The sequence below is a fragment of the Bufo gargarizans genome, chromosome 6 (assembly GCF_014858855.1).
Source record: "Bufo gargarizans isolate SCDJY-AF-19 chromosome 6, ASM1485885v1, whole genome shotgun sequence".
Classification (NCBI taxonomy): Eukaryota; Metazoa; Chordata; class Amphibia; order Anura; family Bufonidae; genus Bufo; species Bufo gargarizans.
The window spans coordinates 327,238,208-327,256,670 of NC_058085.1; the positions used below are offsets into that span (position 1 = coordinate 327,238,208).

The 18,463-nt window shown below is 45.7% G+C and overlaps 1 protein-coding gene across 2 annotated transcripts in view; it reads right to left on the minus strand.

Annotated features, from left to right (window-relative positions):
* The window catches only part of SUFU (SUFU negative regulator of hedgehog signaling), a 55,173-nt gene that overhangs the window by 25,364 nt on the left and 11,346 nt on the right, over positions 1 to 18,463 (minus strand). For both annotated transcript variants that reach the window (XM_044298934.1, XM_044298933.1), the window contains exons 3-6: positions 11,158 to 11,294; positions 4,316 to 4,458; positions 2,947 to 3,032; positions 2,710 to 2,782 (exon numbers count right to left, since the gene is read on the minus strand). In XM_044298934.1, the coding sequence (XP_044154869.1) occupies positions 2,710 to 2,782; positions 2,947 to 3,032; positions 4,316 to 4,458; positions 11,158 to 11,294 (439 nt within the window). The remainder of the gene's footprint in view (positions 1 to 2,709; positions 2,783 to 2,946; positions 3,033 to 4,315; positions 4,459 to 11,157; positions 11,295 to 18,463) is intronic.

Here is an 18,463-nt window from a genome sequence, read left to right on the forward strand (position 1 = left end):
TGGGTATGTGTATGCCACCTTAAGAGGGCAACATGAATAATGGTAGGTGGTGAATTTGGCTAGCACCTTTCAGCAAGTGGCATTTATTATGTAGAGAAAGTTAACGGGGTATTCCCATCTTAATGATCACTGTTAAATCTGTTAACGATTTAACAGTGATCATTTTTCTAAATATATTTAACAAATTCCCACCTATTAGAAGAAAATAAACATATACTTACCTGACTTATCTTCTGTCTCCCCTGGTTACGGCCACCGCTCTTCTCAGGAATTGCGGTGGCCGCGCGTGCGCAGACGACTTCTCTTCTCCCGGCCGCGCATGCGCTATGGTGATTTCTTCCTGGCCAGTATAGTATACTTGCCAGGAAGAAGTCACCAGGGCGCATGCGCGGCCTCGGCGTGCGCGTTCAGTACAGCGCGCGGTCCGGCCAGAAGAAAATCAAGATGGAGTCCGCTGAACGCACACGCCGAGGCCGCGCATGCGCTATGGTGATTTCTTCCTGGCCAGTATAGTATACTTGCCAGGAAGAAGTCACCAGGGCGCATGCGCGGCCTCGGCGTGCGCGTTCAGTACAGCGCGCGGTCCGGCCAGAAGAAGACATCAAGATGGAGTCCGCCCCCTGCCGAGTGCCGAAACTAGGAAGTGGACAGCGCGCCAGGAGCAGGTAAGTATCAAATAGCGTGTTGATAATACCCCTTTACAGGAGGACCTTTCACCGTTTTTTTTTTGTTAAACTAAGTACCTTTACAAGCGGAGCACGCTCCACTGATGCCGCTATAACTTTTTTTTTTTATCGCACCCTGTATGCTAATAGATGGCATCGGTACAGGGAGGAGGAGACGCCAGCGCTTCCACTGTTTGTACCAGGGGGTTAAAGGGTAACCGTCATATTTTTTTTAATTTGCTAGTTTATTAGAGCTAGGCATGTATACCTGAGTTAGTCTGTCAATGATTGTCAAAAGATCTGTAATTACCTTATAATACCAGCTTTCATTAATGTCCTCTGTCCCTTTCCACTGGTCCCTTAAAAGACAGTTGCTAGGGCTTGTCTGTCTCCGGCTAAGAAGACAGAGGGGCGGGCCTTCACACTGCATGCCTGCATTAGGCTTCAGAGTCAGGAGGCGTGTCTCTCAGTAATCCAATCTGATTGGCTGGCGGGGAGCTGCTGGCTACAGCAAGTGTGTATGGGAAGTGAGGGAAAGCAGTTTAGGCCTCAGAGAAATGGCAGAAGAGCCATCTTGAGAAGGTCCTCATTTTGTAAATGTTTGAACAGCCGTAACTAAGGGAAAAACTCAAGGAAAACAGCGGTATGTGAAGAAACTAAAGATTGCTTTATGCATAATGCTGCTGCAGCAGTAACATATGGTAAAATAGATTTTTTGATGAAAACATGACAGTTACCCTTTAAGACCACAGCTGCAGCGCACATATGAAGTGGCTCGGATGGGATCTGCTGCGCATTCGTGCTTATGTGCGCTCCCAAGTCAGCAGAAAGGCCAATGCTTTTTCTTACAACGTGCAAGCACAACCACCGCTGCTGGATTTCAGGGTGGTCGTAATTCCTTGATACGAGCAGAGTAAAATGTGATGGAAAAATTAGTGCCTTGTCACTTTCTCTACATAATAAATGCCACTTGCTGAAGTGAGACAACCCTTTATGGTCTGTGCTCTGTTTCATTTCTATTCTTGGTTACAAGAAGGTCGCTGCTAGGCAGCAGTACACCCAAATCAAGGGTGCTGCCCAGCTCACTGATTACATTATACAATGTGCTGTAACCGTAAGACTTTATTCATACTCAAACAGCAGCATATCCTATGTACTCAGCCTAATCTTCAGAATATTCCCATAATACTCATGCAAGCTACTCCTTTTTTTGGCTGGCTAGGCAATGTGGATTTCATTCAAACTAGATATGCCAAACAGCCATATTTTGCGCAATTCACATCACAGTCTAGATGCATTCACATTATAAAACATGGGCTAATCTTAAAGAAAAAAAAGAATAATTATCTTCGCTTCTCAAACAAGCACTTGGATGTGAATACTTTTGTGACTGCGTGTAATTAAAATTTAGTAAAGCCACTGAGTTATTCACTGCAATTTATCTGTATAGCGCCACCTGTTTGTTCTTTTCCTTATCTCTGTCCAACTCAGCGAAAGGGACGCACGTGCTCAGTTCCAGCTATATCCTCTGTTAGGCCACTTTCAGACGAGCAAGTTCCACACTCTGGACTCGCAGCGGGAGCATAAGACAGCTCCCGCCCTGAACTCCCAGCACTGCCGGGGTCGCATAGCATTATATTGATTTATGATGCTGCTATGTAACCCTTACAGTTCTGGAATGTATTGTATTGCAGTGACAGCATTATGTCAGCGTTATCCAATACATTCCAGAACTGTAAGGGTTACATAGCATCATAAATCAATATAATGCTATGCGACCCCGGCAGTGCTGGGGGGGCCTTAGAAGCTGTGAAAGAGGAAGAGAGCTGCAGGAGAAAGGAGCTGTCAGCTTCACAAATCTCAGAGCAATAAATGGGGAAGGAGATCTCTGGATCCATGTGAGGTACAGGGCTGGTCCTAGCTTTGCTAGGAAGAGATTGTCATGTACTGTATAATGTCTGATTTTCATTTTATAACAATTATAGGATAACCCCTTTAAGATACTTATCAAGTCCCTATTCTGAGCCGCATCAGGTAAACATACTTGCAAATGAGGATCAATCTCAAAAATAGTCTCTCCTCTTCGCATATCTGTGATCAGCCACGGTCCACCGGCCCTGAAGAGGGGAATATTTTACAGTTAACATCCTACAAGCAAATTAAAGAACAAAACACATCACTAACCGGCACAGTAGAAGTACAAGAAGGTATAAAGTGTTGTAGGTGCTACCCACATACTAAATTTACATCATCCGAGCAAATAAACCCACCAACTACTTACACTGGCACGGTGCGGAGAAGTTCTAGTATTCCCTGTCCGTTCCACTGCTGAGCCGCATGTAGCTCCTCCGTGCAAACACCAACTATCTAACAGAGAAACCAATGTACATGTTATCACGCTATACATGCATTCTATGCATCTGATACAATGTGAACTATGAATGGGGGCGATTTTTAAAAACTGGTGCAAAAGAAAAGTTAGTTAAAGAAAGCACCACGTTATAGAGCAGGAGGAGCTGAGCAGAGTAATATATAGTTATGTAGGAAAAGATTCAGTAAAACCTGCAATTTATACATTTGCGGTTATCAGTGATTGATAGCATTGTGTGTATTAGTGGGTATACAGAGATAGCCGTCAGTCTTTTCCTGCAAAACTATATCACTCTGCTCAGCTCCTCCTGCTCTCTCCCATGCTGCCTGCAGATTGCACTGCATTTTTTGGTGACCGGTCCTCTAAGTAGCTGCATAAGACAACCAGTTGGGGCTCATGCACACGGGCGTTGCTGCAGGCTGCAAAACATTGATAGTGGCCGTGTGAACGTTCTGCCCTATATAGAACTGGCCTTTCCTTGTCTGTTTAATGGACTTGTTCTATTTGAATACACACAGTCATTTTGGATTTTTTTTGTGGCCCCTTTGAAGTGAAAGGTTCCACATACAGGCCGCAAACAAGAAACTGAACAAACACGATAAAAATAAATAAAAAAGGATTGCGTGCATGAGCCCTTAAGCTGCAGCTTTAATTTCCCAAATGGCCTCATGTAGAATGTGACTGGCTGCTATGGGCAACACCCAGAACCCCGGCCGATCAGCTGTTTGAAGAGACGGCAGCGCTTGTACGAGTGCGGTGTGCTCTTCACCGTTTACCTGCTCGCCGTAACATTGCAGCGGTGAGCAGGTGTAATTACGGTTCCTCTGTCCCAGTCACTTCTATAGGATGGCTCCTTCCTATTCAAGTGAATGGGACAGAGGACTTGCAATTCTGCCTGCTTGCCGCTGCAATGTCGACGGCGAGCTGGTAAACGGTGAAGACAACACAGCACCCCTAGGAGCTCTGTGGTCTCTTTAAACAGCTGATCGGTGGGGGTGCCCAGAGTTGGGGGACCCGCCGATCTGATATTGATGACCTATCCTGAGGATAGGTCAGCAATATAACAAAAGCAGACAACCCCTTTAGGTTTTGCCAGGTGCTTTTTCTCCGAATTCATTCATGGTGTTTGAAGTGCTGCTATATATCTGGTCGGGAGCCAAACTGCTTAGTGCCAGTCACTCAAGGCATCGCTAGTCAAGCCTCCAGGAGAAGATTTCGACGCCATTTCAAATCAATATGCCATCAATACGTACAGTGGGAAATTCAATGACAAACTCACCTGTAAAAAGGACACAATGCCAAATGGAGTCTGCACTGGGCGCATCTGAGGGTCTTCAGTTAGAAGCATGTGCTGAATTCGAGACTCGCTATTGTCCAGCGGGCTGTGCCATGAGACATGATCTCCGCTGCAGAAGGTGTTTTCTGAGGAGACAAGGCAATACATATATCACTTGATGCTACATAGCGGCATTTCATTCATTTAGTTGGTCTTTGAGCTAGCAGCAGCCCCATGAACAGACGGTATATGTATTATAAAGCGGGCCTGTCACCATTCCTGTGTGGTTACTTTGTTATTCCTCCGGGAAATGGACGAATAAACGGACTATTTGGGTGTTACTATTCGCCTTGCTAATGTCCCTACATAGTCTTAAAACTTGAGAAATACCGGAGAACGTACAGCGTTAGGTGTTAGTTTATTCATACATTTCCAGGAGGAATAGCAGAGTGATGGCACAACACAGTCCAGAGAACTGAATAGGTTTTTATTTTTATCCTTATTTCAATAAGCAACAGTAATGCTAGTCCTAGTGGTGCGTGTCACTTGGTATACAGCTGCTGCGCATAGTCATATTGAAAGTGTTCTCCGGGATACTGATGGCCAATCTTTAAGATATGTCATGAACACTACATCAGAGGGGAGTTGACTCTTGGTGTCCCCTGCTGCCCAGCTTCTTGAAGAGGCTATGCATTTCTACACAGCAGAGGTGATGCAGAGTATCTAGGCTACATCCCATTCAGAGGAATAGGACAAAGAGCCATATTCTGCACAGCATGCCAGTAGATAGCTTCATGTGGACAATGAAGAGATGCGCTGGACGCCCTTTATACCCTGATCACCATGGATGCCAAGAGATGCGCCTCCCCCATTCCACCAACCTAATATTGATAGCCTGTCCCAGGGATAAGCCATCAATGTCTTGAACCCTGAAAACCCCTTTAATAGTCAGATGAACCAAGGGAATTAAGTGACCACCTATGGGGTTTTGGCCAGAAAATATGCCTGTCTTTATAATGAGTGCAAATCAACTACAAAGCAAAAACTTCACCCTGAAGGAAGAAAAATGCTTCTCAAAAAAAAAAAAAAAAAAATTCACTAGATAATGAAAAAGCATTCAACTTTAGGTGGTCCACACTTGAACGGATGTGCTTCCCCTGCTATGTCCGCCTCTGGTTGCAAATACTTTATAGATCCCCAACATCTAGGGTTAAAGTAAATGGACATACAGTTGTGTTCAAAATAATAGCAGTCAGACATCACTAACCTGGTCAATCACTGTTTTTGGTAGAAATGATATTTCTACATGGCAAATAATTTACTAGCAGGTGTAGTAGAGTAATAAAAACCCAACAGTCATGCCATGCATGCTGCTGATTCTGTGCAATTCAAATCACTTTTTGAAAGGGGCATGTTCAAAATAATAGCAGTGTGGAGTTCAATGAGTGAGGTCATTCTTCTTCGAAAAACAGGTGGCAATTATTGCCCTTATTTAAGGAAGGAAGGAAGGCAGCAAATGTTGTCTTGCTCTTTCCAGTCAGTGCCGTCGTTGTCAGACTGTGCACGTACACCCCCCCCCCCCCTGTTATGTGGGGGGGGGGGGGATCTGTGGAGGACGCACTGTTATGCGGGGGGGGGGGGGGGATCTGTGGAGGACGCACTGTTATGCGTGGGGGGGGGGGATCTGTGGAGGACGCACTGTTATGCGTGGGGGGGGGGGGGATCTGTGGAGGACGCACTGTTATGCGGGGGGGGGGGGAGATCTGTGGAGGACACTGTTATGCGGGGGGGGGGGGGATCTGTGGAGGACGCACTGTTATGCGGGGGGGGGGGGATCTGTGGAGGACGCACTGTTATGCGGGGGGGGGGGATCTGTGGAGGACGCACTGTTATGCGGGGGGGGGGGATCTGTGGAGGACACTTATGCGGGGGGGGGGGGATCTGTGGAGGACGCTGTTATGTGGGGGGGGGATCTGTGGAGGACGCTGTTATGTGGGGGGGGATCTGTGGAGGACGCTGTTATGTGGGGGGGGGGATCTGTGGAGGACGCTGTTATGTGGGGGGGGGATCTGTGGAGGACGCTGTTATGTGGGGGGGGGGGATCTGTGGAGGACGCTGTTATGTGGGGGGGGGGATCTGTGGAGGACGCTGTTATGTGGGGGGGGGGATCTGTGGAGGACGCTGTTATGTGGGGGGGGGGATCTGTGGAGGACGCTGTTATGTGGGGGGGGGATCTGTGGAGGACGCTGTTATGTGGGGGGGGGGATCTGTGGAGGACGCTGTTATGTGGGGGGGGGGATCTGTGGAGGACGCTGTTATGTGGGGGGGGGGGATCTGTGGAGGACGCTGTTATGTGGGGGGGGGGGATCTGTGGAGGACGCTGTTATGTGGGGGGGGGGATCTGTGGAGGACGCTGTTATGTGGGGGGGGGGGATCTGTGGAGGACGCTGTTATATGGGGGAATCTGTGGAGGACGCTGTTATATGGGGGATCTGTGGAGGACGCTGTTATATGGGGGGATCTGTGGAGGACGCTGTTATGTGGGGGGGGATCTGTGGAGGACGCTGTTATATGGGGGATTGTGGAGGACGCTGTTATATGGGGGATCTGTGGAGGACGCTGTTATATGGGGGATCTGTGGAGGACGCTGTTATATGGGGATCTGTGGAGGACGCTGTTATATGGGGGATCTGTGGAGGACGCTGTTATATGGGGGATCTGTGGAGGACGCTGTTATATGGGGGATCTGTGGAGGACGCTGTTATATGGGGGATCTGTGGAGGACGCTGTTATATGGGGGATCTGTGGAGGACGCTGTTATATGGGGGATCTGTGGAGGACGCTGTTATATGGGGGATCTGTGGAGGACGCTGTTATATGGGGGATCTGTGGAGGACGCTGTTATATGGGGGATCTGTGGAGGACGCTGTTATATGGGGGATCTGTGGAGGACGCTGTTATATGGGGGATCTGTGGAGGACGCTGTTATATGGGGGATCTGTGGAGGACGCTGTTATATGGGGGATCTGTGGAGGACGCTGTTATATGGGGGATCTGTGGAGGACGCTGTTATATGGGGGATCTGTGGAGGACGCTGTTATATGGGGGATCTGTGGAGGACGCTGTTATATGGGGGATCTGTGGAGGACGCTGTTATATGGGGGATCTGTGGAGGACGCTGTTATATGGGGGATCTGTGGAGGACGCTGTTATATGGGGGATCTGTGGAGGACGCTGTTATATGGGGGATCTGTGGAGGACGCTGTTATATGGGGGATCTGTGGAGGACGCTGTTATATGGGGGATCTGTGGAGGACGCTGTTATATGGGGGATCTGTGGAGGACGCTGTTATATGGGGGATCTGTGGAGGACGCTGTTATATGGGGGATCTGTGGATGGCACTGTTATAGGGGATGTGTGGACTCATAGGGCCATGATGGGGGCCAGCTTAAGACATATAGCATCTTATGCTGGTCCTCCTCATGTGTCCTAAACTGCGCACATAACTGCCTTTTGCGTGTAAAGTGTTTTACTAGTGTGTGTGTGGGTGAAACAATCTCTCTCCTAACAGGTCCGGCCTCTGTACTCACTATGAATGCAATGCACTGCAGCGAACGGCAGCGAGCTGGCCGGCCGGCGCGTGACTGACGTCACTTAGTAACGCTCCCGCTTCCTGAAGTGGGAAAAAGGCATGCAAAAGGCAGTTATATGCGCGGGGCCCCTTTATATATAATCGCGGCATTTTCAGGTCGGCCAAATCGCCATATCGCATTTGGCGATTATCGCGATTCGATTATTTTTTCGATTCATCATGCAGCCCTAATTGTTACATACATTTCGAATGCATCAAGTATCATCCAAAAATGATAACATCATTATCAATCCCACAATAACTATGAAAACTTTCCCCCACCTCCCTCCCTATACAGTCTGGATGCGCCTCTTCCCTTCTACTATTATTCCCTTGCCCATAAAAAGGCCAGTCAGGAAAAGCAAATGGAATATAAACCATATTCTCTCTTCTCCCTTTATTTATGACACTTTCAACCTTCCTAAAGTCCCTCGAATATCTTTTCGTAAGTACCATTCAGTATGTGTAAAGTTACTCATGAGAGCTCGTGTTTCCTCTGTCGATAAGTGTTTGGCAATAAATGTTGACCATTTATTCAAAAAACCTGTTGAACCGCAATTTTTGATTCTGCGTCTAGTTGGTCCATTAACAGGAAATGCCTCATTAGACTTAAAAATTCTGTAACTGTAGGGATCTGAGACTCTAACCATTTTTGTAACAGTCATTTCAATGCTACAAGTAACACCCCATCTATCAACTTGGGCACCCGTATTGTGTCCGGAAATACATGAAATAACACTACTTTTGGTTCGCATGGTAAGTCAATCTGCCACGTATCCTTAATCCATGACAGCAACTATTCCCAATACTGTCGTGTTTTGGGGCACAGCCACATCCCATTATCTAAATCCGCCTTCAATAAACCACACTTTGGACACTTGACGATTCTGGTATCATTACTATGTGTACCAGATATATTAAAAGTGTATATTGCCCCATGTATCAGTTTCAGTTGTGATTCTCTCCATCTTTCACATATCACAGTTTTTCTTGTCCTATTCCACTCCATCATTATCCTATCTCTCCAGTAAGGGCAACACTCTTTTGGCTTTCCGTTTGCGAGATCCATTCAGGGCCCTCACATGCGGTCCGAAACGGATCAGTTTTGCCCTAATGCATTCTGAATGGAAAACGATCCGCTCAGAATGTATCAGTTTGCCTCCGATCAGTCTATGCTCCGCTTGACAAAACTGAGCCAAACTGATCCGTCCTGGCACACAATGTAAGTCAATGGGGATGGTTTTCTCTGACACAATAGAAAACGGATCCGTCTCCCATTGACTTTTAATGGAGTTCAGGACGGATCCGTCATGGCTATGTTACAGATAATACAAACGGATCCGTTCATGACGGATGCATGCGGTTGTATTATTGTAACAGATCCGTTTTTTGCAGATCCATGACGGATCCGCCTAAAACGCAAGTGTGAAAGTAGCCTTATCTGTAGCCAGGGAATAAGAACGACCATGGACATCAGCACGCTAGGAGCAAATTTCTGGGCACACTGGCTACCTGACTCATGGGATTTGTCCAGCACCAGTATGGCCCATTGTACAGAGAAAATTAGCTCGCCCGCAGGGGAGCCACAGCCTGAAAGAACATTTGACGACTCTAATCCCCAGACGTGGAAGATCTACTGCAAACTACTAGAAATTAGCAAATCTGTTCAGAGGATTCACAAAAAGGTTTTCGGAGATCTGATTTAAATTCATTTAAATACTGAATTTGCATAGTAGTAGTGAAGCATACATTAGTATAAGGGCAAGTCCATACGGGACATATACGATGTCCATTTGCCACTGTGGATGTGTGTGCAGCAAATCCACAGCATTTTACAGAAGCAGCAAAGTGGATAAAATTTACACAAATCCCCAAAAAACAAACAAAAAACTGAAGCATAAATTAACCTGTGGTGTGGATTTTAAATCCGCAGCATGTCAATTCATGCTGTGAACTTCCACTGTGGATTTCACTCTTTGCAATGCATAGTTAGTGTGAAATGTGCTGCAAATCTACATGTAGCACATACGGCGGAAACAAAAGATCTGCAGCAGAAATTTCCCTAAAGAGAACTCGTCTGGTGTGGCCGTACCCTAGAGCTGGAATCACACATGCAGCGTTTTGTTTTTTAGAGCCAAAGACAGAAGTGGATCAAACAGGGCAAAGTATCAGTAATTCATTTATACTTCCCCTTCCGACTGGATCCACTCCTGACTAGCTCCAAAAACAGAATGGACCACATTTACTAATGTGAGTGCACCTGGATTCTGGGGTAAACGGCACATCTAGGTATAGAGATTGTAACCTTGTATAACCTACTTTGTGACATTTAACGCCAAAATGGCACCAGAATTCTGGTGTAAAATTCTGCAAAACTAAGCAAACCAATAGTTGGTAGACAGGTGTCTAGCCATGCACCAAATTCACCATCCAGCCTGAGCCGCTGTGATAAATTCGGAGCATGTCTAAAGGCCCTATTATACCAATAGATAATCGCTAAGATGATCATAAGAATGCCATTAGCAATGATCTGACAGTATAATACTGCCGTCAATTACCCGATGAATGAGCAATCGGGTAATCGCAATCTTTTAACATGTTTAAAAATCTTTATTTGCCGGCGGCAGATCGCGCTATGTAATGGGCGATCTGCTGCCGGCAAACAATGATAATTATAGGGATGAGCAATGCATTAGCGATTGCTAGTCCCTCTACTGAGCATGCACTTGGCGGGAGGAACGTTTCCCTCCCAACAGTCGCCTGGCTGATCGGTCAGTGTAATAGTGCCTTGAATTCACACCTTCTATACAATTAGGAAACCTGCCCCAATGTGCAATTCCAGCCTAATAACAGTGACCCTGCTGCTCTGTATGAGATATACAAGAAGTGGTTGTTTCTTCTCACATCGTGGCATCCAGACTGGGACGGGTGAAGGAGTCAGACTAAAAGGATAAGAATTGATGAATTTTCAGGCCAATGAAACAAGCACTAAAAGGGTTTATATGGATGAAAATGCTCATTAAAGGGGAACTCATCAGGAGGATTTTGACTCTCGAACTGCCACCAACCTGGCCTCTAGGACAGTAACACTGGCATACTTCCATATTCAGGTACACAAGAGGTGTTACCAAAAACTTTGTCGCACACTTCTAAAAGAACGATCCTCAATTCACTCAACCACATAGTAGACGGCAGAGGACAACGGATACTTACCAGACTGAAACACGTATCTTGCAAGACCCTGCATCAATTCTGCTGGCCATGTTGGGGGCGCAGATTCCTCTGGTTCTCTCTTTAGCCTGAAGGAAAGCTCAAAGCCAAAACCACTGGGTCCATCAAGTCCTGTGTATCTGAAAAAGATTAAAAAAATCTTAAAAAATAGTTGTAGTTTCTTTTTTATTCCTAAAGAATAAGCAGTTTATGAAATAACTACATTATTTAAATCCCACAGGTGCCTTATAATACATAACTTTTTATAAATTTACTAAAATTGGTGTATATATTAAAATTGTGCAACGCCACTAGAGACTTGGGATGGGGGCCATGATACCGGGTCTCTTACATCTATTTTGCACTGACAAACCTAATGTCCTATGCTAGCTAACTGTCCCTCCTTGTCCCTGCGCTGCGAGAGCGACTGCACGGCTTCGTCAAGTGCCAAGGGAAGGACCTTAATGCTAATCAATGATAATCTACGCAATAAGTCCCTAGAACATAAGTAAGGGACACAAATGTCAATACAAAGAATTGTCCACAAATTGTCCCAGCTACATAGATAGGTAGGGGGACACAAATGTCAATACAAACCAACTCTTCAGGGGGCTCGTAAATTCAGCCATCACCCGCAGCCCCTAAAACAGGTAATCCCTACTGGGCAATATCTGAGGATTAGGAGAAATGGCTCATCCTTAGAGGTAGAGTATCTCAGCAAGGCGGGGACCTCAGAGAAAGGTTCCTCCAAAGGGGATACCCTAAATCAGTTTTGAAAAGGGTTCATCAGAGAGCCCTTAAGAGTAAATCAAACTGAACTCTTATATCCTCGTAAAAAACAGAATGTGGCTAATCCAATATGTTTCATTGCCACTTATGATGGAGCAGCCAAGGAGATTTGAGAAGCGATTCTAAAACACTGGGGGATTCTCCAAATGAATCCTGATATTAAGGATGCCATTTTGGAGACCCCACAGCTTACATATTGGAGGGGACGTAGCCTACGAGACAGATTAGTCCATAGCTACTTCAGCGATCCATCTAAAAAACACAGGAGGAAGTTGGCTGCGCCCGATATGTGGGTGCCATCACTGTAGTGGATGTGTGGCATGAGCACATATCACCCAGGGACGAGAATTCACCAGTTGCGTCACCCAAAAGAGATACGTGATCAGACAATTGTCAGTCTAGGGGAGTCATCTACAAAGCGACATGTGGATGTGGCCTGGAATAGTGGGCTAAGGAGGCGTATTGGTGAACACCTGGGTGACATGCGACACAGTAAAGACACCCCATTGGCCAAGCATATTAAAAGCCCCCATAGGGGAATTTATTTAGGAATCAAATTCATGGGTATTGAAATGGTGTCCCGTCTTCCCCCAATGAGAGGGGGTGATTGGGACAAAAAAAAAAAAATCCTGCAAAGAGAGACCTGGTGGATTTTTGAATTACGTACGAGGATATAAGAGTTCAGTTAGATTACTCTTAAGGGCTCTCTGATAAGCCCCTTTTCAAGACCGATTTAGGGCATCACCTTTCGAGGAACCTTTCTCTGAGGTGCCCGGCTTAATGAGCCACTGCTATATGGCTGCTATATCTAACTATACATATATTAATGATTTGTGAGACAATTGACTGAGGGTCTCAGTCTGAAGAATAATGTGAGCAAATATGATGATGATGGAGGTGTGTACTTTGATGTGACACGACCCAATAGATTGTATGGTTTCACATATAGCCATCTATATATGTACTTCGGGTAAAGAAATATGAAACAATGCCGACAAGCTATTTATCCTGGAAAATAATGGAGATGTCCCATCAGTTAGACTTTCTTACCCCTTGCCAATCTAAGCCCTAGTGCTCCGTGGATCGCCACCATACGGACAGGGAGCACTTTACTATATTTCCAAGATCAATGGGTGTGGAGGTGAAGGAGGATGTTTTGCCTCAATCACCTCCCCCTCCCTGCCCTTTTACCGTCTCATCGCACTGTGACCGGAGGAGATGCACACAGATCACTTGCGCGTCTCACTCCGGTCATGTGACTTGCACGTGACTAGTCATGTGATTCAGGAGAGCGGGATCGGCGTCCCAGGCAGCAGTTTCAAAAATCACCATTGAGGACGCCGTCTGTACCGCTGCCACACACAGGACAATTCCACTCCATGTTCACCCACATATGAGGAGGAGAGCCAAGTATCTCGCTGCTTTTTTGATGTTTGAATTATCATTGGGCTAATTCTAATGTATTCTAGCCTCGTTTGGGTTTGCATGACTATGTACTGAATACAGTATAAATCCAGGATTGGGGCGACTGATCATCGCCAACCTGGGTGGGAGCAATCAAATGTGATACTTTGTGTCTTTACAATGAGGCACTTAGGAATTGATGAGTTGGTTTGTAACCAATGTAACGAATTGGGACAATTTCTTGTATTGACATTTGTGTCCCTTACTTATTTATGTTCTAGGGACTTATTGCTAATCAATGATAAAATGTATGCAATAAAAGGTCCTTCCCTTAGCAATTGACGAAGCTGGGCAGTCGCTCTCACAGCGCAAGAACAAGGAGGGACCGTTAGCTAGCATAGGACATTAGGATTGGCAGGGCAAAATAGATGTAAGAGACCCGGTATCATAGCCCCCCCCCCCCCCCCCATCTCTAGTGGTGTTGCGGATGAATGTGGTTTTGCACAATTTTAATATAGACACCTATTAAAAGGGCAATTTTAGTCAATTTATAATGAGAGGTATGTATCAGTTATAAGGCGCCCGTGGGATTTAAATAGTGTAGTGTTTTCCGAATTTGGGTTAGCCTCAGCTATCTTAGCAGTGACCATTGCTGAATTGGTTGTGTGTACATGCAGTTTATGCCCTCCGTTCACTGCTGCGTGTGAACAGAGAATCAGCGCACAAGGCCGTACACGGGAGCCCACCACTGCCTGTCTGTGCAGTGTACGGGACCACCTGTTCACTGTACCGATGAGCCCTCCCGGCTGTAGGAATGCCACAGACAGGTGAGAAGGGTACAGACAGTGAGCAAGGGGGATGCCCATGTACACGTCATTTATCCTTTTCTGTTTATAAGGATCTGTGCACATCATCTCCGAGAGATACAGAAGTGACTGAGGTGTCAGCAATAAGGATACAAATTATTTAGTTTGTTCCCAATAATCTGCTCCTTTAGTTATCTGCTTATTTTTCTTAAATCTTCATTTTCTCTTATCTTGGATGACATTTTGGAGCTTTTGAACCAATTTCTCAAGTAAAAAAAAAGGTTTCAACATACAAATGGTCATCCCGGAACCAATCGATATTGTAACTTGAGGCACATGCCAAACGTAAGGTTCACATGCATTGAGCACAGGCCTATGCATGTCTGAGAAAACGTTGTTTCTCCGGCCATTCCATTAGTCTATGATACTGCCTCAGCGGTTCTGTAAAGGGCTCGGCCAGAATTGCCTTTATTCCTACTACCCATGAGCAGTGTCTGCCAGTACAGCTAAGCCCCACTCACATGAATAGGACAACGTATTATGCAACGTGGCACGTCTAAGGATGGTCCCTTTATCATCCGTAAAGATAAGCGGCACAGAGACGTCCAGCAGCCCCATTTTCCCTAGCATTTCTCAGATATTCTGAGTATAAAGCACAAGTCCAGATGAGCTGTGAGTAATTCCCGGAAACAGGGCTCACACCTGGATCGGGTGTACCAGTCTTTACACAATAGGGGAAAATCCAGCTTCCATAAGAGTCCATAGTTTATTTATACAAAAGCCGTACAGACAGGCAATAGCGGTGTTTGTCTATGGATTTTTATCTTCTTGTATAGATAAGCTCCGGATTTTTATGGAAGCTGGATGTCTCCATATTTTTGTAACAAATATTCTGGTTACATTCTAGATAACATCCCACATGCAATTCATTAGGATTTCTACGAACAAAAAAAAAAAAAATTTAATAAAAGAAAAACGGAGCGGCTTTCAGCAATGCATTGGAATAATGTTATGAAGGGGGTAAAGAGCCTGGGTGATTACTATCCGCTGATGAATAGCAGCCCGTCCCTCTCTGTTGGTGGCCTCTGCGCCTCTGTCTTATTGATGGTGTTAACTCCACTCAAACAAATCACAATCTGAAACCAAATACACTGCAGGAAAAGGCTTCCATATGTGCGGCCTTTCTTCAGGGGAGGTCTACCTCCAGCACACAGGCATAAAGCCTTCATTTACCGGGGGTTATTGATGTAGCACTCAGAGCCGCCAGCCGACCGGCACCCTGTGACCAAACATTTACTTACAGAACGTGATCGAGTGGATTTCCAAGCAGATGACGCAGCACATGTGCAGGAAGCCACACAGGTCCGTCCAGTCATCAGGCAAATCAACTTACTAACAATGTTATTTTAAAAGGGAACGCCTCATCAGAAAACAACCTATTGTTTAAAGGGACCCGCCACCTCCACTGTGTGCTCCTCACCGAGTGCAGTGACAGACCCACAGATTTCATTTTTTGTGATGGCAGGCGGTACTTTTAGAGTCCGGACATCCCGCACTTCTGGATGATGAGTGACTTGTTTCTTTTCTATACACGACAGGAAAGGAACGCACCAGTCACGGTCAGGAGGAGGGCAGAGACAGCACGCCTCAGACTCCGGCAGGTCAGTGCTCTATTTAAATAAAAATTCATAAAAATTGTGCGGCTTTCACACCGGCCACTGGGTCTAATCATATGTCAAGGCTTCCCGTTTAGAGATCTGATTTACAGCAGCCATATTGGCCTATGCGAGAGCTGTCCAGACTTCCTCTGTGACCTGTGAAGAGGTCATTGTACAGGGAAGGGAACAGATAAGCTGTGACCAAAAGCCTGTAGTGCACAGCCTGATGTCGCAGACTGTCAGATTGTCTGCCTGCTCACTAGCGGAGGAGACCGCCGCCATTACAGTACATGCAGCAATCTCCTCAGCAATATGGGGGGAGATCCCCCATGCTGTATAGTGGTGTACAGGCAGTAGACCACTACTAGACACCACCATCTGCAAACAATTTAACATGTCAAAAGATCTGAATTGGCGGTAGTATTAGGCCTCATGCACATGACCGTTGTTGTGGTCCATGGCTCGGGTGCGGACCCATTCACTTCAACTCAACTGGGGGGGGGGGGCTGTCGCAAAAGATGCAGACAGCACTCAGTGCGCTGTCCGCATCCGTTGCTCCGTTCTGTGGCCCGGCAAAAAAAAAAAAAATATATAGCATGTCCTATTCTTGTCCGTTTTGCAGACAAGAATAGGCATTTCTACAATGGGCCTCTTGTTCTGTTCCGCAAATTGAGGAAGGCACACAGGCGGCTTCCGTGTTTTGGGGATCCGCAATTTACGGATCGCAAAAAACGGAACGTCCATGTGCATGAGGCCTTACACTGCAAGGTGATCACTAATATGCGGTCGCATGATATCTATTATCTGCCGAAAAATCAGGCAGTGTAATACAGGCTCTAGTGTGAATGGTGGATCCAATGTTGCCCTGTCATTGTAATTTTAATGAAATGTAAACTCTATACAAAAAGGAAGTGTCAGCTTGTTATTAAGCCATTAGAAATTTTTATTTTTTTAAATATAGATAGTGACATGGAAAGTTAAAAAAATAAATAAATAGCAATTAACATAAAAACGTGAGTAACAGGTTATAATTTGAAGACACATTCTCTTTTATTTGGCATTAGGCAACTAAAATGACCATCCATCTGTACATGGGAAAATAATAAAAGCAATATAATAAAGTCAGGAAAAGTGCTGCTGCAAAAGCGGAGGAGACCGCCACCATTACAGTACATGCAGCAATCTCCTCAGCAATATGGGGAAGATCGATCGCTTGGAGGATTATATATATATATATATATATATATATATATATATATATATATATATATATATATATATATATATATATATATTTTTTTTTTTTCACTTCTATAGATCTGACATATTCCGCAGCGCGGTACAGACATTAGCATCACACTGTCCCTATCCGTATGTCTTTGCAGTGTGGGAGGAAACCCGAGTACCCGGAGGAAACCCATGCAAACACACGGAGAACATAGACTCCATGCAGATGTTGTCCTTAGTCGGATTCGAACCCAGGACCTAACCACTGAGCCAGGGTGCAGGAAACCAGGTGTGAAAAACATGACCAAAACATCCTTATGTCTGGCCTCAGCGGTGACGAGTGTACAAAAGGCACGTGACCACTAAGCAATCACAGAAGGGTGGGATCGAGAACCACGGTGCGTTATTTGACACTTTCCTGCCGGTCACTCCCTTTTATTAGTTTAGGACAACCCCTCACAATCACAAACCATTTTTTATTTATGCTGTCAAAGGCAGTGCACGGACGTTATAAATGTGAAGTTAATTACATTATTCACCAAACACGCTGGTAGTAACTGGATGACTTTCCCTCCAGTGATCGGACATCTGCAGTATAAAATGTCCCACCAGCCGCTCACTACATAGAGACTACCCTACACTTCCCTATGAAACCCCTGATAAACATCCATGATCCAGTGTCCCCCGTCACATAAACGTTTCCCTCACAAAAGACGTGTTTGTCTTGATTGGGAGAAATTTTATCCTGAGCTCAAATTCTTGGAGGATTAAACGCCAACTACCAAACCAGAAACTTTATGAAGCGTGTCCACCAAATGTTCTGACTGATGCAACCAAGTTCTCCTGCTGGAAAGTGGTGAATTGGTTACCACGATCCACTTTTTCTGTTAGCAGGGATGCCCAAAAGTCAGCCGATCATGGGGCCATTCTACAGGGACCAGCCGTGATCGGCTGTAACTTCTGGAGAACTCCGAACCAATTCCGATGGATCACCTCAACAGGGGAAATGAAACCTACCATGATCAGGCTACTCACTGTGAGCCGTCTAATGCACGGACATGTCTGGTCCTCCAGTATCTCTGCTCCGGGTAATTGAAAGAGGTCCTAAAACTGGATTGACTTGAGGTTGATGTGAGGTTAGGATAATGAGGCACACCATACGAGGGGCACTCTGCTCTGGCCCCTTCATTCTGATGATCGGCCAAGAACTGGGATCCACACCAATCGAACACGGATGGCCTATCCAGACTTATAATGGGATCTGTCAAGTTTTGCTGTTCTAACGGGATCATAAAGTAAATATAAAGCTATTCTTCCTGTTAAAGGCGTCATCTAACTTCAGTGCCCAAAATACATTTCTCATGATCAGCTCCGTGGCGTTCCTCCTGAACACAGCGCCACAAGAACAGGGAACGTGGCTTTGCG